This window comes from Ailuropoda melanoleuca, chromosome 4, assembly GCF_002007445.2.
Source record: "Ailuropoda melanoleuca isolate Jingjing chromosome 4, ASM200744v2, whole genome shotgun sequence".
Taxonomy (NCBI): Eukaryota; Metazoa; Chordata; class Mammalia; order Carnivora; family Ursidae; genus Ailuropoda; species Ailuropoda melanoleuca.
In genome coordinates, this window is record NC_048221.1 from 144,094,022 (window position 1) to 144,111,197 (window position 17,176).

A 17,176-nucleotide genomic window follows, 5' to 3' on the forward strand; every position below is an offset into this window, starting at 1 on the left:
GCCCTTCCCCTGCGTCCCCGTCTCCGCAGGACAGCCCTTCCCCTGCGTCCCCGTCTCCGCAGGACGGCCCTTCCCCTGCGTCCCCGTCTCCGCAGGACGGCCCTTCCCCTGCGTCCCTGTCTCCGCAGGACTTAAGAGCTACATCAGAAATCAGCCACTTTGAATCACTTGTGAATCACTGTGAATTCACCATCTTTAAATTATTACCTTCCTACCAGCTATAAGTGGCCATCAACAGAGGCTCCTAACTGTACTCAAATTCATACATTTTGCTAAATAACTCATTGGCCAACACGTATCTATTTATTTACTATGCGTGGATGCCAGACACGTGCCGGAAAATATAGAAGAGCCCTGAGGGTCAGCACGCAGCACAGCAGACGGCGGCCTGGGTCATTCTCTTCAGCCACTCCGAGTCTGAGGGAAAATTTGAAAGCTGACCAGGTACAAGATACCATTTACTTGAAAATCTGCAATTCCTAGAAGGCCTGCTTTGTGTCTGGAACCCGAGTGCTCAGCCCCACCCACGAGACAGCAATCCCTTGCCCGGCACAGAGTTAGCCAGGAAAGAGCCTCCCGTGATTAGAAACTGAAGGCACTAACCTGAAATCCACCGACCGTTTTATTTTCTGCGTATGAAAGCTCATGTGCAAAATTTAAAATATTTTGCATACCTAACGACACTGGAATTAAAATTAAAAAATCAATATTTTGTATATGTCCAACACAAGGTGTATATAATTTTAATTTATACTAAAATACTTGCAATTTTTTGGTGTATTTATATGTACTTGTATGTATGTATATATTATGCTTAGTTATTTGTGTGTTTACACTTATATATTTGTGTATATATATTTATATTTACATATTTGTACATGCACTTATATTTATGGATTTCCATGTGTATGCTTATATGCACATATATGTATACGTGTGTACACATCTACACTTACGTGTGTATATGTATTTGCATACCTGTGTTTCTCCTCACGTACTGGTGTGTATGTATTTATACATCTGTGTGCCTATGCTCACATATGTGTGTGTGCATTTACATACGTGTGTATGTGCATATATACTTTTTATTTTTTTTTAATTTGTTTTATTTTATTTTATTGGAAAGAGAGAGTGTGCATGGACACGAGCGGGAGGAGGGGCCGAGGGAGAGAGGGAGAGAATCTCAAGCAGGCTCCACGCTCAACACAGGGCCTGACGTGGGACTTGACCTCATAACCATGAGATCATGACCTGGGGTGAAGTCAAGAGTCAGACATTCAACCGACTGAATCACCCAGGCCGCTCTGCATACATACTTTTTTAAAAATGCATTTGAGGAGCCCACCTGCCCTTTCCTCTTCAGAGCTAACCACGATAATAAATTTTCCATCCGATTAAACTTTCTATACTTTACCACACATTTATGTACAAATAAATATTCGATAGTAGTTAATGTGTTCTTAAAATTTCAGGAAGGGGACTGTACTACGGCGACCTTTCCCGTCCACACTGCTGCCTCAGTGTAGACACGTGCATAGAGCGAGACTCGCGTCACTTATTCTCACGTCCATGTGGAACTCCATCCCCGTGGGTTAGCGCCCTGCCATCTGCAAGAATCCCACGGCATGAACGGACACAATGTCCTGGGCTGTCCCCAGGAGCTATTTCTAGTCCAAACTACTGTGCTCTGGTCCTTGAAGAACAAGCACTACCTGGTACCCGGCCATTTGCAACATTTTGCTCTTCAAATGATGGGATCATAGGCAATCTGACAGGTGTCCTTGCTGCGAGTGGGGCCTTCCCAGGGGCCCACCTGGAAATGCACTTTCTGCGTCATAAAGCACGGGCATTTTCAACCCTTCAGCCAGAATGCTCCTCACAACGCTTGTAAAGATTACAGAGCTGCATGTGAGTTTCTAGAAACCCACTAAGGAGGCAACATTTGGGACATATTTTTATTTTATTTTTCAGTCTCATAGCTGTAAAGTAATTAATGCTTAATGAGAATTTATGTTTCCCTGATCGCTGGTGAGCCACCTGAGCTGCATTTATGTTTATTGCCCTTAGACATTTCCATGCGTTGGATTTCCTGTTTACACTACTGGGCTTTTCTTACATTTCTTTATTAATTTTTAATTATTTCTCTAACATGGAAATAAATCCTTCACATATTAATTGAAAACATGCTTTTCCAGCATATGGTCTGTCAGTTAATCTTAGCTATGCTGTCTTTTTTGGGGAAAAAAAGGTAAAAATACATCTATGTATATGTAGATATTTTCACTGTAATGTAGTCAAATTTTCAATCTGATTCTTTACAGCTTCTGTTTTGTAATCTGCTCTAAAAATCTGTTCTACTGAGCCTTTATATAGGCCTTATAAGTTTTGTCCTGGACATTTTTTGAACATTTGAGTGTAAGAGAGATGTCCTCTCTCTAAGTGTGAGCACAGAAGTTGGGTTCCCAGGGGTGACAGGCCACACAGCATTTGTGCACAGCGGAGGCAGAGGCCGAATGAGGCCATGCGGAGGGCGGCTCTGTTGCAAGTGTTTCTCCTCTGCCCCTCGTCGCCTCGAGCAAGGGGCCCTCGTCCACCCATGTCCCCATCACTCTGCAGCCCATCCAGCACGAGCACCTGCAAACAGGATCTCCCAGAGCCTGGAGAGCCTTGACTTCCCGACAGCGTGGCCAACACTGTTGGCCCACACGGGTCACTCCCTGCCCCCCCGGCTGATGGCTGACCCTTCTTCCAGCTCTCCTCCACAGGCACCCTAATAATTTTAAAACACAAACATGACCACATCCTGCCGAGTCCTGCACAGCACACCTCTCACCGCGTCCTCTCTTCTTGGCCTCCCGGTCTCCACTGACCCTGCACACCTGCTTTCTCCACCTGCCCGTCCCAGTGCACTGGCTTCCTGGGGTTCCTGGCACTCCCCTGCCCTCTTCTCCTGCGTTCCCCTCTGGGGATGAGTGCAGGGATGAACGGGCAGAGCACGGCGGATTTTTGGGACGTTCTGTATGACACTAGAACAGTGAACACATTAAATGATCCATCTGCCCAAACTCAGAACGTACAACACCACAAGTGGACCGTACGGTGAACTATGGACTCTGGGTGATGATGACATATCCATACACATCAATCGTAACAGACGTCCCCTCTGGTGGGGGATGCTGGTCATCAGGGAGGCTGTGCATGTGTGAGGGGCAGAAGGACCTGGAGAGTCTCTGCACCCTCCCCTCACTTTTGCTGTGAGTCTTAAACTTCCCTAAAAGAAAAGCCTTAATAATTAAAAAAGAACTAGTGAGCAGCTATATTAAAAATTAAGACTCTATTTGCAGATTACATCATCTTACATACAAAAAATCTTAAGGAATCCACCCAAAGATTATTTGAACCAATAAATGAGTGGAGAAATGTGGCAGGATACAAGATCAATACATAATCAATTGTATCTCTATACACTTGGAATGAATAATCTAAAAACGAAATTAAGAAAATTTCATTTGTAAGAGCGAAAAAGGAATAAAGAGTCTGGGAATAATTTTATTAAAATAGATGCAGAACTCTGAAACTACCTGTCATTGTTGAAGGAAATTAAGGAACTAAATTGATGGAAAGAATCCATGCTCCCGGATCGGAAGGCTTCAGCTGGCAACAATCCCGACTGATCTACAGACCGAACGCAACCTCTACCAAGATCCCAGGCAGTGCCTTTGCAAAAATTGACAAGCTGATCCTAAAATTATGTGGAAATTCAAGGGACCCGGGATAGCCAAAGCAATCCTGACAAACAACGAACTGGAGAGCCCACATTTCCAAATTTCAAAACTTCCTACAAGGAGCAGTAATCAAGACAGTGTGGTGCTAGCAAAAGGATGAGGAATAAAACTGAGAATCCAGAAATAGAGCCGCACATATATGACCTATTCATTTTCAACAAGATTTACAGGACAATCCAATGGGGGAGACAATAGACACTTTGGCCAATGCTGCTGGGACACCTGGATATCCACACCTAGAAAAATGAATTTGCATTCCTTCCTTACACCATACACAATAGTTAAACTCAAAATGGGTCCTTTACCTAAAAAGTAACAACTAAAATTATAGAAATCTTAGAGGAAAACAGGAGTAAGTGTTCAGGACTTTGGAAAAGCACTGGTTTATCAGATAAAACACTGAAGAACATGTGACAAAAGAAAAAGCAGACCAAAATAAAAACTCTGCCATGGATACCATGAAGAAAATAAAGACAGCCCACAGAAAGGCAGAAAATTTCTGCAAACCATACATCTCTATCTACAAGGGATTTACACGTAAAATATTTTTTTAAAACCTTATAACTGAATAAAGCAAATAACTCAATTAAAATATGGGTAATGGATCTGAATACACAACTATCCTAAGAAAATATACAGATGGCCAATAAATGCGTGGAAAGATATTTAACATTTTTATTAACCTGAGAAATGAAAGTCAAGACCACTTAAGATATTACATCCCATCTAGTGACTATAATTCCTTCAGCAGGAATGCCAGTAAGCTTTAGCAAGGCTGTGCAGGAGCTGGAACTCTCTTATGCTGCTGGCGGGGATGTGAATGGCGCAACCCTCATGACAGTCTTTGTTACAAGTTCTCAGAGATAGAGTACTGACCGTAGGGACTTCAAAACCAATGAAATAGAGCTGGAAATCTTTGGAAAACAGCAAGGCAGTCCCTCAAACAGGCTAAACACAGCGTTTCCATGACACCCAGCAATTCCACCCCGAGGTCCACTCAAAAACCTGCACATGAATGCTCACAGCAGCATTATTCATGGTAGTCCCAAAGTGGAGAAACCCAAACGTCCATGAACAAGATGTGACACAATGGAATGTATTTTGCAATAACAAAAACTAAAGTCTGAAACTTGCTACAGTGGAGACGAACCTTGAAGTCATGACGATAAGGGAAAGAAGCCAGTCACAAAGACCAGTATGTGATTCCATTAATGCACAATGTCCACCAAGGCAGATTCATATAGAGAGTAGATCAGTGTTGCCACAGACATGGGGAGATGGATACTGGGGAGTGATTGCTCAGTGGCTGGGGGGCCCACCTGCTGGGCGTGAAAAGTTCTTAAAGCAGATTACGGTGGTGAGTGCACAGCTCTGAATACCCAAAAAACCACTGAAGTGCACATTGTGGGTGAAGAGTACTGTGTGTGAATTACACATCTGCTGGAAGGAAAACAAACAGCAGTAGGAATAAAGACGTGGCTAAGCTCGGCCCACTGCCAGGCGCAGCGAAGCTCATTAAACCACCCTGACAACATCTCCAGGCCCAACACAGGAAATACAACCTGGCTGGTGGACACTTCCAGGTCACAATCTCTTTCCGAAGTGTCACGTGGTGGCTCAGAGGTGAATTCTGTTCAGTTAACCATCATCATCTTTTTAATTTTATTTTACTTATTTACTTATTTTGCTCTGCAAGAATTCCTGAACTTTTTATACTCATTTACTTTTCAGATTCCCAACGTCGGTAGTATATTTCCGAGGTTGCCAGGAATAAATACTGTACCGAGACAGTTTTGTAATCATACTTTGATCACTGTTTCTGCCCAAATCTTTGACCTACAGCAATGTCTAGAATTTTTTCTGTCTTCCATATCTCTTATCCCCTTTATATTTTTTATATTTATTCTTAGAAATCAGTTTTTTCAATATCACTAATTCAATTTCTACATCTGTTTTCTGCTTATTTCTGCTAGTGCATTTTAAGATTTTTTTATTCTATAAAACACTCCAATGTTTGCTATTCAGATGGGCACACGGTGCTGGTAATTTATACAAAAATGTGCTGTGTTCTACGTGAAACCCTAACGAACGTCCTTTTCTTCATCTGCACAGTGTGCCTTACCACAGACACTCACCCCCTGGCTAAGTAACGTTACTGCTGATCTGGTCCCCCCGTGAGCAGCAGGGACCTCTTGGTCCTCTCTCTGCCGTCTGAGAGGACGAGTAATCCGCCTCCCGACTTAACCTCCAGGCAACAAGATGTGTACAGCCTCCCAGGAAACTTATCATTTATTTCTTGATGGTTCTCATAACAAAGAAAGCAGGTCTTCTCCTCGCTGGAAGGAGTACATGTCCTACAGCAGTCCTGGTTCCTCCCGGTGGAACTGGCTGGTTTTGAATTACATATGGCGGATACCTTTTCTCAGCTACACATTACCTTCTATGGTCGGTCCACATTACTAGTTGGCATTACTGTGGGGAAAAAAATCGCCTCACATCCCAACACGATTGCGAAGTCAAAGCTTTAAAAGGATTATGGCAAATAAAATCAACCAAAAGGACTCCAGTGAGTTAGTGAGTATAAGCATCCCAATACAAGCAGGCATGTACTTGGGGAGAGCAGGAATAACTGTAGTGTGCACTGTTAATTTTGGAATTAAAGTCATAGCTTTGTTCTTTCACGTGTTATAGAACTCATAACTTCTCCTCCACCTCCACCGCCCTCAGAGCCGTGATTTACATAGACTATATTTAATAGTCACACATGACCTGGAAAATTAAATCATTTATTTGAGAGATTGGCATTCATCCCTGAAATTCATTAGACATTAATACTTGCAACAGACTTTCAGGGACTTAGCTATAATCCCTAAAGTTATGGAACAATAAAGATGCCATCTGGTTTTCTCTGTTTTCGGTATTAAATTATCTGATTACTAGCAGAAGCATGCAGATTAAGTCACTCTTTCACACCACGGGGCGAGGGCACCAATCCCCGCACAGTCAAAACTCTATGCACAACTTATGACTCCCCCCAAATTTAACTACTGACAGCCCACTGGCGACCAAAGCCTTACCCAAAACACAAACAGTAGATTAACACCTCCTTCATAGATGTGTACTGTGCTCTTATAATAAAGTAAGCTCGAGAAAAGGAAATGTTAAGAAAATCCTAAGAAAGACAAAATACATTTACAGCACTATCCTGTATTTATCAAAGAAACAAATCCCACATATAAATGGGTCCGCACAGTTCAAACCTGTGTTGTTCGAGGATCGACTGCACTGTGACGAGAGACTCAGGTGACGAGAGACTCTGCGGAGCGCCCAACAACGAAGGAACAAGGCCCGGGGCCTGCAGCTCACCAGGCTTCGAAAGCATCCTGCTGGGTGGAAGAAGCCTGCCTAAAATAAAGGAACACGCGAACGATTCCGCTCACAAGATGTTCTGAAGCGGGCAGCGCCGTGGGGCAGGAGAGCGGTCGGCAGGGGCCGGGGGTCGGCTCCACTGCGAGGACACCAGCAGGACGCTGGCTTGGGGGAGGGGCGCGACGATCCTATTCGTCCAAACGGGTAAAACGACACAGTGACCGCGCACCCGCGTTTCGCTACACGCACTCCACCCCGACACGCCTGCCCCCGCGAAGACAAGCACCGCCTCACGTTCACTGGTGCGTCGGACACACACGTCGGGGACGCGGGAGCTCGGACGCTGGGGCTCACTCAGCAGCACTGACCGCGTCTCAGCACTCCACTGCGAGGCTCGGCCGGGGTGACGCCGGTCCCTGCTGTGGGTGAGCCCGCAGGACGGCCGTCCCACGCAGGTCCCCACTCTCTAGGTGACATGGGCCTGACTGTCAGTGACTTTAAACTGAAGGCGTTCCAAGACGTGTAAGCGTTCACAGACGCTGCCTGTGGGGCAGCGCGGGATGCTGGCCTGCAACGCAACGGCTGCGTTCTTGGGGGACGGCCATCCTCTGCGCCTCTCACCTGCTAGGTACTCCGAGCCAGCATGGTCATGAACGCCCTTTCCTGGCTATTTCTCAGGGATGACTGTCCTGCTGATGCTGTCCCCCTGTCCCTGCACCCAGGGGCCCCTCTAAGACCAGCCCTCTGTCCTTGCCACAGAATTCCTAATGTGGCTTCCCAGTGTCGGGGGGGGGCACCTGCGCCCCTGACTAGTGGCAGCTTCCTTCCAAACCCCCTTCCGTCACTCCTCTCTCCTGAGGCCTTCCCACCATCCCTTACAGGCCTGGATTGACTGTCTCCCATCTTGTGGTCCTTAAGTGCTTCACAACAGCCAACACTCGGGCTACTTGAAGGGACACATCCCAGGTTCTGGGATGGGGACACATCCCAGGTTCTGGGATGAGGACGCACACCTGCCCACTGCACCTGCCCACCGCACCTGCCACCACACCTGCCACCGCACCTGCCACCACACCTGCCACCGCACCTGCCACCGCACCTGCCCACTGCACCTGCCCCCACACCTGCCCACCACCCCTGCCCACTCACCTGCCCACCACATCAGCCCACATCCAAATCTGCAGGCTTCAAACATATAGTTTGACCTTCCCTTTCCCAGACTACCCTTGTGCAGCCGCTCCAGCCCCCACAGACCTCCACCTCCTCTGGGCTCCCCACAGAGCACAGCCGGCTCTATCTGCGTCTCCTGCTGCTGCTGGGGACACGCTTCCCCTGCCCACGCAGCTGTTGCCTCCTGCGGACGTGCACTGGCTCCCACAACGTACGTGTTTCCGGAAGCACCTGGCTCAAGGTCAAGCCCATAATCCACATACCAAAAATTTGTGTGAAAAAGACATTTGTTAAATACATCTATGTAAACAATAATAATATAATATCTCACTCATTTATGGAACTGAAAGTAATATTTCAATTTCAATTTAAAGCTGTTAATGAGAGGAAAAACTATTATATTTTAAGAATGTTCTATAAAACATTATATTTAAGAATGTTCTATAAAATTAGCCCCCTAGACAGGCACACTAAAAATGCTAAGCATTTACTCGTTTCTCTAACATGTTCTCTCTCAGGAATGCGGAGGACATTTTCTTTAAACAACACAATCTGTGCTTTAATGAGAACAGGGCTACGTTTTGTCTTTTCTACCAAATGAATGAGTCCTCTATTTAAGGAAGAAAACAGTGTCCCACACACTCCCTGGCTCTTCCACAGAATTCCCGACCCTTGAAGGGCGGGTCGGCTATTTTAAAAGATGTCAGCGTGAGGGTCCATCCCTGCCTCACCCTGAGCCGTCCAGATCCCTCCCCAGGTATTTTATATGGCTTCCTTCCTTTTACCTAACCAGGGCAATCTCAGTCACAGCTTCTCCATGGAAATCACAATTTAATTATTTAAATTTACACGATCTCTTGTTGAGTGTAGGTCAACTCAAGTAAAGGGGCATCTTTGCCAACGTTAAACATGGAAAGAGAACGCTGATTCCATGAGAGATTTTGGAAGCACCCCTCGCAGAGCTGGGGGGGGTTTCCACCAAGGCCACAGAGGCGCCGTGCTCAGACACGCCCCCAAGGGCAGCCGGCCTCCCTGTCCCCAGTCCTCCACCTGAAGCCACCAGGAAAGGGACATTTGGCAAAAACAAACTGTCCCACCCCAATGTCCTCACCACACGGACACACGGAGATGTGTGTATACATTTTACTGTTATTCACAGGGGAAAACACCGATATTATAGGAAACACATATTACACAGCGATGTGCACCCCAGAAATAATAAGAACAGACAGAAGGCATCCCCTTCTCCCTTCTGAACTTTGACTCCCAGAAAAAGAATAAGCGTGTGAGATCTCTGAACACATCATTTCCTCTATTCTCCTTCTTATCTATGGAACTGTGATGACATTCACCGACCTTAATATTTACAACCCCTGTGAGAAAATTAAGGCAAGTACCCATGAGGGTTCATGATAAAGCAGCAACGTTTGTATTAATCTAAGGAATGGCCTGGGGCGCCTGGGTGGCACAGCGGTTAAGCATCTGCCTTCGGCTCAGGGCGTGATCCCGGTGTTATGGGATCAAGCCCCACATCAGGCTCCTCCGCTATGAGCCTGCTTCTTCCTCTCACTCCCCCTGCTTGTGTTCCCTCTCTTGCTGGCTGTCTCTATCTCTGTCGAATAAAGAAATTAAAAAATCTTTAAAAAAAAAAAATCTAAGGAATGGCCAAGGAGGCCGGTGGCCTTGGAGGCTGTCAGGGGAGGTGCTCCTGGGGGCCCTGCACCGAAGGGGTCATTCCACCCGCGGGGAGCAAGCATTCCCACAGAATCAACCAGAGAAAAAGCCGAATTTCTGATCGCGGTTCCGAGGAACCAATTTCTCACAAGTCACTTTCTCTTTTAAAATAAGATGATTAAAACCAACACCGCCTTGGCTGGGAGATGTGAACCCTTGGGGGACGTCTCTGCCTGGACCAGCACAACTGCGGGCAAACTTCCCCCAAACAGGGCCATGGTGGTTATCACCAGTGCTGGTCCCGACACTCAAGTCAAGGAGCTAGTTTTCCACCTCCTCGAAAAGAAAAGGCCAACTGAGAGAGAAGCAAAGACGTGTCTGTCAGCCAACAAACCGTCCTATTTAGGAGGAAGGAAATATCTTCATTACACAAGTGTTCTAGCATAAAATGCATTCTTGCCAGTTTCTACATTCGCCAGAAAGGAAAACCACCACCTAGTCTATCCGTTTAATGGAAGCAGGCCCATATGTCCTGGAAGGTTTTCTTTTCTGGAAGCCAGTACACACTAACTGAGGAAAAGGCTGTTCCCCCAGGGGGCTGGACCGAATTCTGTCAGTAGACACATTTTTTTTTCTTCAGAAACCAGATTGTGTCTAAGAATGTGATTTATATATATTTGGCTTTCTGGCAACATTGGATGATTGGATTTTGTATCTTCACAAATTGAGGTGATTGCTTTCTAAAAAAAAAAAAAGAAGAAAAAAAGAAAAGTTTCCTGGGAAGAAAATGATGTATAACGTCCACCTGCCCAGAAATCCCTCCTGGCAAACTGCACGGCACGTATCGTCTCTTTTCTAGCGTTACTGAGGAAAACTCCTCAAAAAGGAACAAACAGGCTCACGTCAATCCTTGCTAAATCCCGGTAATAAAATTCCCACCCTGCTCTAACACAATCAGCCCCGGACCTGCGGACATGAGGTCTGGCCGCAGGAACTGAGAACCGTGAGCTCCGCTTCTGGTCGAGCGGGTAGGGTCTGCGGGTTTTCTGTCACCATAGCCTCAAGTTTGACAATGTGGTCTACACCCGCTCTCTGTGCCTTGCTCAGATAGACGGACCGTTCAGCAATGCCCTCCGGACACTACACAGAACCACTAGATGCCCCACAGAAGAGACAGTCCCAGGAGGACAAAATGCAGGATGTAAGCGCAGTGTTTAGGAGACGTGTGTGTGCAAGCATGTGTGCACGCAGACAAGTGTACATGTGTGCATGCATGTGCATAGGTGCACGTGTGTGCCTAGATGTGCGTACATGCACAGGTGTGTGTGTTGTGAGCAAGTGTGTACACATATGTGCAAATGTGTGTGCGCATGTGCAGGTGTGTCTGTGTGTGTGTGTTCATGCACACACATGTGCATGTCTTCCACCTAGATCTGCAGGAAACAGAACACTTTCCATGATCATGGGATGTCTTTAGGTCTACTATGAAAATCATCTCTCACCTGTTGACCTATAAGGAAGAATCCTAAGACTGAGTTGTAACTCGAAAACATGATCTGACACATTTAACGCAGTAAGACTTGGTCAGACTGCTGTGCGTGTGTGTGGTTAAGAATTAACTATAAATAGGGGCGCCTGGGTGGCACAGCGGTTAAGCGTCTGCCTTCGGCTCAGGGCGTGATCCCGGCGTTGTGGGATCGAGCCCCACATCAGGCTCCTCCGCTGGGAGCCTGCTTCTTCCTCTCCCACTCCCCCTGCTTGTGTTCCCTCTCTCGCTGGCTGTCTCTATCTCTGTCAAATAAATAATAAAAAATCTTTAAAAAAAAAAAGAATTAACTATAAATAAAGAGGCTGATATGATTGTTCTGGATTTGAGATAGTTTTTATTTCAAGCATACAAGTCAGGAGAAGTCACAGACGCTCCACAGAAAGCATAAAATTATGAAACAATCTGACTTGTAAAAACGTGTTCCACTAGAAATTTTAATGGTAATTAGATCTACTTCAGTCCTAACCAAAAAAAGTGGCAGGATTCTCTCTCAAGTTATTTTCTCTAATATAATTTCAATCAAATTACTGTCTTTCTGTAAATTTCAGCAATACATTTGTACAAAGGTGTCCACACTGTGGCCTTCGACAGACTCCGAACTCACCAACAGGACATGAAGAGCGACAAGGTCTTTGAGTGGAAAACCACCTGGTCGGCTGTTGAGAGAAAGCCACACGTCCGCATTACGAGTGGGAGCAATGTGATCCTGGTCCTGCAGTTTTGAGAAAGGGAAATATCTTCAAAAGGAGAACAGAGAAAGACCACGGACAGGTTTTCCTAGAACTGTTTTCTGAGGGAGACATTCCTCGGCAACAGAACCGCTGTGTGTGTTAAGGACACCCCCAGCTTCCCAGGAGCCCCCTGACAGATCACGATGCGACCCTTCACGCACAACCCCAAAGACACAGCGGTCACAGAGGCTAACAGAACCCGGTCGCGCCGCAAGCCGGCACAGGTAAGTGAGTCCCTGGCCGTCCTTCCGAGCCAACCAGGACAAGCAGCCCTGCTTCCCATCACGGCGCCCGACGGCCCACCCGGAGTGTGCGGACCTTCTGTATCTGACGACGGCGCGGAGCTCAGCCCCGTAGCAGCTCCGCGAGCAGACTGAACTAGTCGGAACGTCACCAGCTGGCAATGAGACCGTCGGTCACCTGAACTCAGCCACTGTAGTATTTACACCACGGCACTCAGCTCGCACCCGATACTTCCCTCCGCGACAACCCCCAGAGCTCCGGCGCGCCAGCCAACCGTCCAGCTTTGGTAATACTTTAATTACATTGCAACTTTTCCTGTGAAACTGAGTTAATGAGAGTGGGGCCCCTGCTTTATGCATTTCTGAGCCCCCAACACCTCGCCCTGAGCCTGCAACATACCAAGTGCTCAATGTTCAAAAATGAGTACATGATGTGGAACAATCAGCCAACATCATCAACCGAGTGTATCCTTACAAATGATTTCACAGATGAGGAAACTCTACCCTAAATGACACAAGGGGTTGACTCACTCCTGAGAGCATAAGAGAAGGATTCAGGGTCCTTACCGCCTCCCACGTTCTGTGCTCTGTGCTGCTTACACATATTTAGAATTCCAGGATGATTTTACTGGCATGTGTTACATGTATTGCACACTAGAAATACCCAGCTGGGCCAAAATATCTGTATTTTAGAAGTTGTTTTCCAATGGCCTTCCGCTCTAGCCCGCGGACGGTGTGTCTGTGAGAGTCACCTGCTTTGTAGTGACTTAAATCCCACAAAGACAGCCCGAGCTCCAAGCATTTGGTGTGGATTCTACCAAGCAGAGAAATAAACCAGACACCACAGTCTCTCCCCAGCTCATTGGAAGAGGCCGGGATGACAGGGACGCCGAAACCAAAAGAAGGCATCGTGTGACAGGAACAGCACACATCCACATCCGACATGAGCACAGACACAAACAGCCCTTGACAAAACATCAGCAAACTGAATCTAGTCTTATATAAAATGATATCACACTGGCCACGTGGGGCTGACCCCAGGACATAAGATGGTGTCTGTGTTCAAAATCATTTCATGTAATTCACCATATCAACAGCCTAATCATTAAAAACGAGAACAATGTCGTCTCAATAGATGTGAAAACATCCCATAAAATCCAACATGCGCATCTGATAAAAACCTCCTGGAGTTTGTGGTGGTTGTTAACGCGTTATAGACGCACGGGCCACCAGGAAGCCTGGCACCTTGGCAGCAGTGGGACGTGAACCCCTGCCTCCAAAGAGACTGGGTCCCAAACCAGCACTGCAGACCGCTCGGCCACACAACCCGTGTGTCCTCTGACAAAAATCGCAACAAACTAAAAAAAGGGAATGCCCTCCACCTGAAAAAGCATCTACAAAAGACGCGCATTAATGCACGCAATGATGAGAGAACAGGGCCATCAGCAGCCCGCCCACCGCGGTGGGGAAAGCAGGTAACACAGGATGGAGATTGCCAGCAGAGAAAGGACAGCATCCTCACTTGCAGACAACACGATCGTCCCTGTACCAAAAAAGATCCCACGGGATCTGTGCACCTCCCACTGTGTTGGCTGGGGCAGGAGGAACATGTTTTCTTATATTTAAGGCTAGTTAAAATTCTTTTTATTTAAAGGGAAGTTTATATCCTTTGAACATATTTCTCTTGGGCTGTGTATGTTTTTATTTTCAGAAGCTTTTCTTAAATTAAAAATACAGCTCTTCAACTATCATCTGTGCTGGAAATGGCATTCCATTTCATTGTTTCATAGTTATTTTCCACTTTCTACATTTTGTTTGGTCCTATAAGATTTTTAAAAATATCTTCAGCCTGATTTGTCTGCTTTCTTGTTATGGCTTCTGCATAACTGAAACCTTTCCAAGTCTTGCAACCCCCCAGATGAAGTTTAAAGGAATATATCCCTCAAAGATAGAGAGTTTATATATTATGTATTCCTTTTTAAAGGAATATATCCCTCCCCATCAGAGTTCCAAGGAACATAACGAGAAATTATTTAAAACACAAGAAAATAAATAATATCCCAAGAGTTGAAATAAGGAAATGTAGCAAGTTGCAGAATCAGGCAGGCAAAGATTGCAGATGTGGAAATTAAGTGCAGAATACAAAATAGCTACCAACAAGTGATTTAATACATTTAAAAAGTTACTGTGAGTGTAACAATGGAATAAAAAATTGTCAAAGCTAATCAGTTTTGATGACCAGGAAAGTAAATCTAAAGACATTACGCAGAATGCAGCAGAGGGAGCCACAAAGTAACAGGGAGAAAGAGTGTGATGGATCCGGTCCCCCAGGAAGCAGACACCAAAACAGGCTTAGCAGACAAGAGCATGCCTGGTGGCCGTGGGACGGGGCAAGGAAGGAGGACAGCGGGATGAGCCCGGGACCCCAACCCAGGACAGGAGAGGCAGGGCCTTGGGGTCAGGGCAGCCGGGGTGGCCGCTGGGGTGGCCATACCCCGCGTGGGCTCTCGGAAGAGGAGCACCCATCACAGGGCAGCACACAGACACCACGGGGACAGCGTGCATCCCATTTTACCCAGTGGGAAATCCAGATGAGAACAGGTGAGGAGCAGAGGGCAAAATTCTCAAAGCAGCTTGTGAATTGTTCGGAACTCACGATATAGGACGACAGAAGGGTCTTTCAAGCACTAGCATGAACACAGTCGTCTCAGCACGGACGGACACGCTGATGCTGACTTCCGAACAAGGGGAGGGAGGAGAAACGCAATCTTACCTTCAAAATACTGATCAAAAGTCAACTGGAATCCCACGGCTCTTCTCAGAAAAGGGGTGCAGGGAAATTAGATTTCAGTCATAACGAGATGTTTATCACTTCTAAGGATATTCTTCAGGAAGGAGAGCGAGCCCAGAAGGGACACGGGGGCGCATGGACGGAGAACCGCACACAGACAAGGGAGAGAGGCGAGAGCGGCCCGCAGGGGAGAGAGGGGCGGAGAGCGCCCACTGCCCGGCCACAGGACAGTGAAGCCTCACTTCTCCCCAGGGCGCCAAACCCGCAGGCCGCCCGGGGAAGATGCTCGGCCTTCACACCCTGGCAGGTGCAGGCAGAGCCAGACACCAGGCCTCCGTGTTCGCACAGCGGCGAAGGCTTCCTGTACTGTGGTTCTAGAGAAACTTCAGATACAAACTCTGGGTTTTCGTTCAGCACTTTGAAAAATGACACTCCAGGGTCGTCTTCTCACCATGTCAGTGACGAGACATCAGAATCAGAAAATGACCCCACACAGAGCCACTTGGGAAAACGTGATTTAGGGGTGCATTTCTGACCTACGAGAGCCACTGAGTTGAAAACTCAAGAGAATCCTGGAGTTTAGAAAACCAGCGTTTTACCCCTGTGGGATCATAAACAACAAATCACTGCTAACAAGAGTTCCTGAGCACGGGGGCAGCTGGGTCAAAGATTGGCCAGCCAACAAGAGGGATGTGGGAGGGCTGGTTCCCTCCAACGACGTCATCACCAAAATCACTTCTTAGGGGAATCACTACACAAAACTCTCATTTGTACAACAGATTAGACAGAGATTGGACAGCGAATGAGGATTTCTTAATAAACTGGGAAAATTGTTCTTTTATAGTGAGAAATTTTAAAAAGCAGGGCAAACGTGGTATCTACATTAGAGGGGTTTAAAACAGCCAGTCCTGGACACTGAAGCAGGAGGACACGTGAGCTGGTGGCCACACCACCGGCCGGCCCCAGGGACAGTGGCGCCCCTTCCCTACTCTTCGCAGGGTTTTACACATTTCTGCCCTGAGGAGGGGCTGGGGGTGGGCTCCAGCGCAGCCTCCGGCCGGGCACTAACCACGCGCATCTCATGGCCCCGCGTCCGTGGCCTGGCTCCATTCCCTGTCACCTGACTGCTCTTGCCCCTCCTCTCAGCCCAAGGTGGCTCAGCAGGAGCTCTGCGGCAGCTGTGGGACGCACCGCCGGCCCGCCCCGGACGCATCCCCTGGGTCTGTGCACCCTGCCCCTCGTGCACCCAGGCACCCTCCTCGATGACTCAGAACCTGAGTGCAGGCCCCTCCTTCCCGCCTACGAAAATGGAAATCACAAATCTGCGAGCATTTCGATGCCACCCTGATAAAAATGAATCTATACGCTGCAACGCAATCTGATCAAGGGAAATACATGCGATGCCTAAAGCACGGGGCTTTTCAAGGGTCGGGGCTGGTCCTCAGCTGCACCAGAGGAGGGAGAGGGCAGGTACGCGCTCCCGGCGCTTACAGGTGCGTGACCTCACTTTCCAGGCCTGTGTCCTGCCCGACACGAAGCTTTTCGTTTCCACCTCCACTCTCATAGTTACCAGCTTTCTCCTCCTCAACATTAAGTATTAAGTATTCCGTCACTTAATCTAATCTACCATGTTGCATATTTTCATATCAAATTCATTATAAATTATATTATCCAATTTAGAAATGAATTTTTTAATATAATTAAATCTTATCCACTAAGCATTATACCTCTCACTATATGTTATGAGCGATTTTGTCCCATTTCATCTCAGTTGCTACAATGACTGGATTCTATACACAGAGAAGTCTTATGCGTGTGTCACTTCTCTTTGATCTCGTTATTAGCGTTTCTGAGTTAGATTCCAA

At 47.0% G+C, this 17,176-nt stretch overlaps 1 protein-coding gene across 1 annotated transcript in view; it reads right to left on the reverse strand.

Moving 5' to 3' along the window:
• The window catches only part of SNTG2 (syntrophin gamma 2), a 186,771-nt gene that overhangs the window by 139,059 nt on the left and 30,536 nt on the right, over positions 1 to 17,176 (reverse strand). Inside the window, exon 3 of the mRNA XM_034657308.1 lies at positions 12,152 to 12,259. Within this exon, the coding sequence (XP_034513199.1) occupies positions 12,152 to 12,259 (108 nt within the window). The remainder of the gene's footprint in view (positions 1 to 12,151; positions 12,260 to 17,176) is intronic.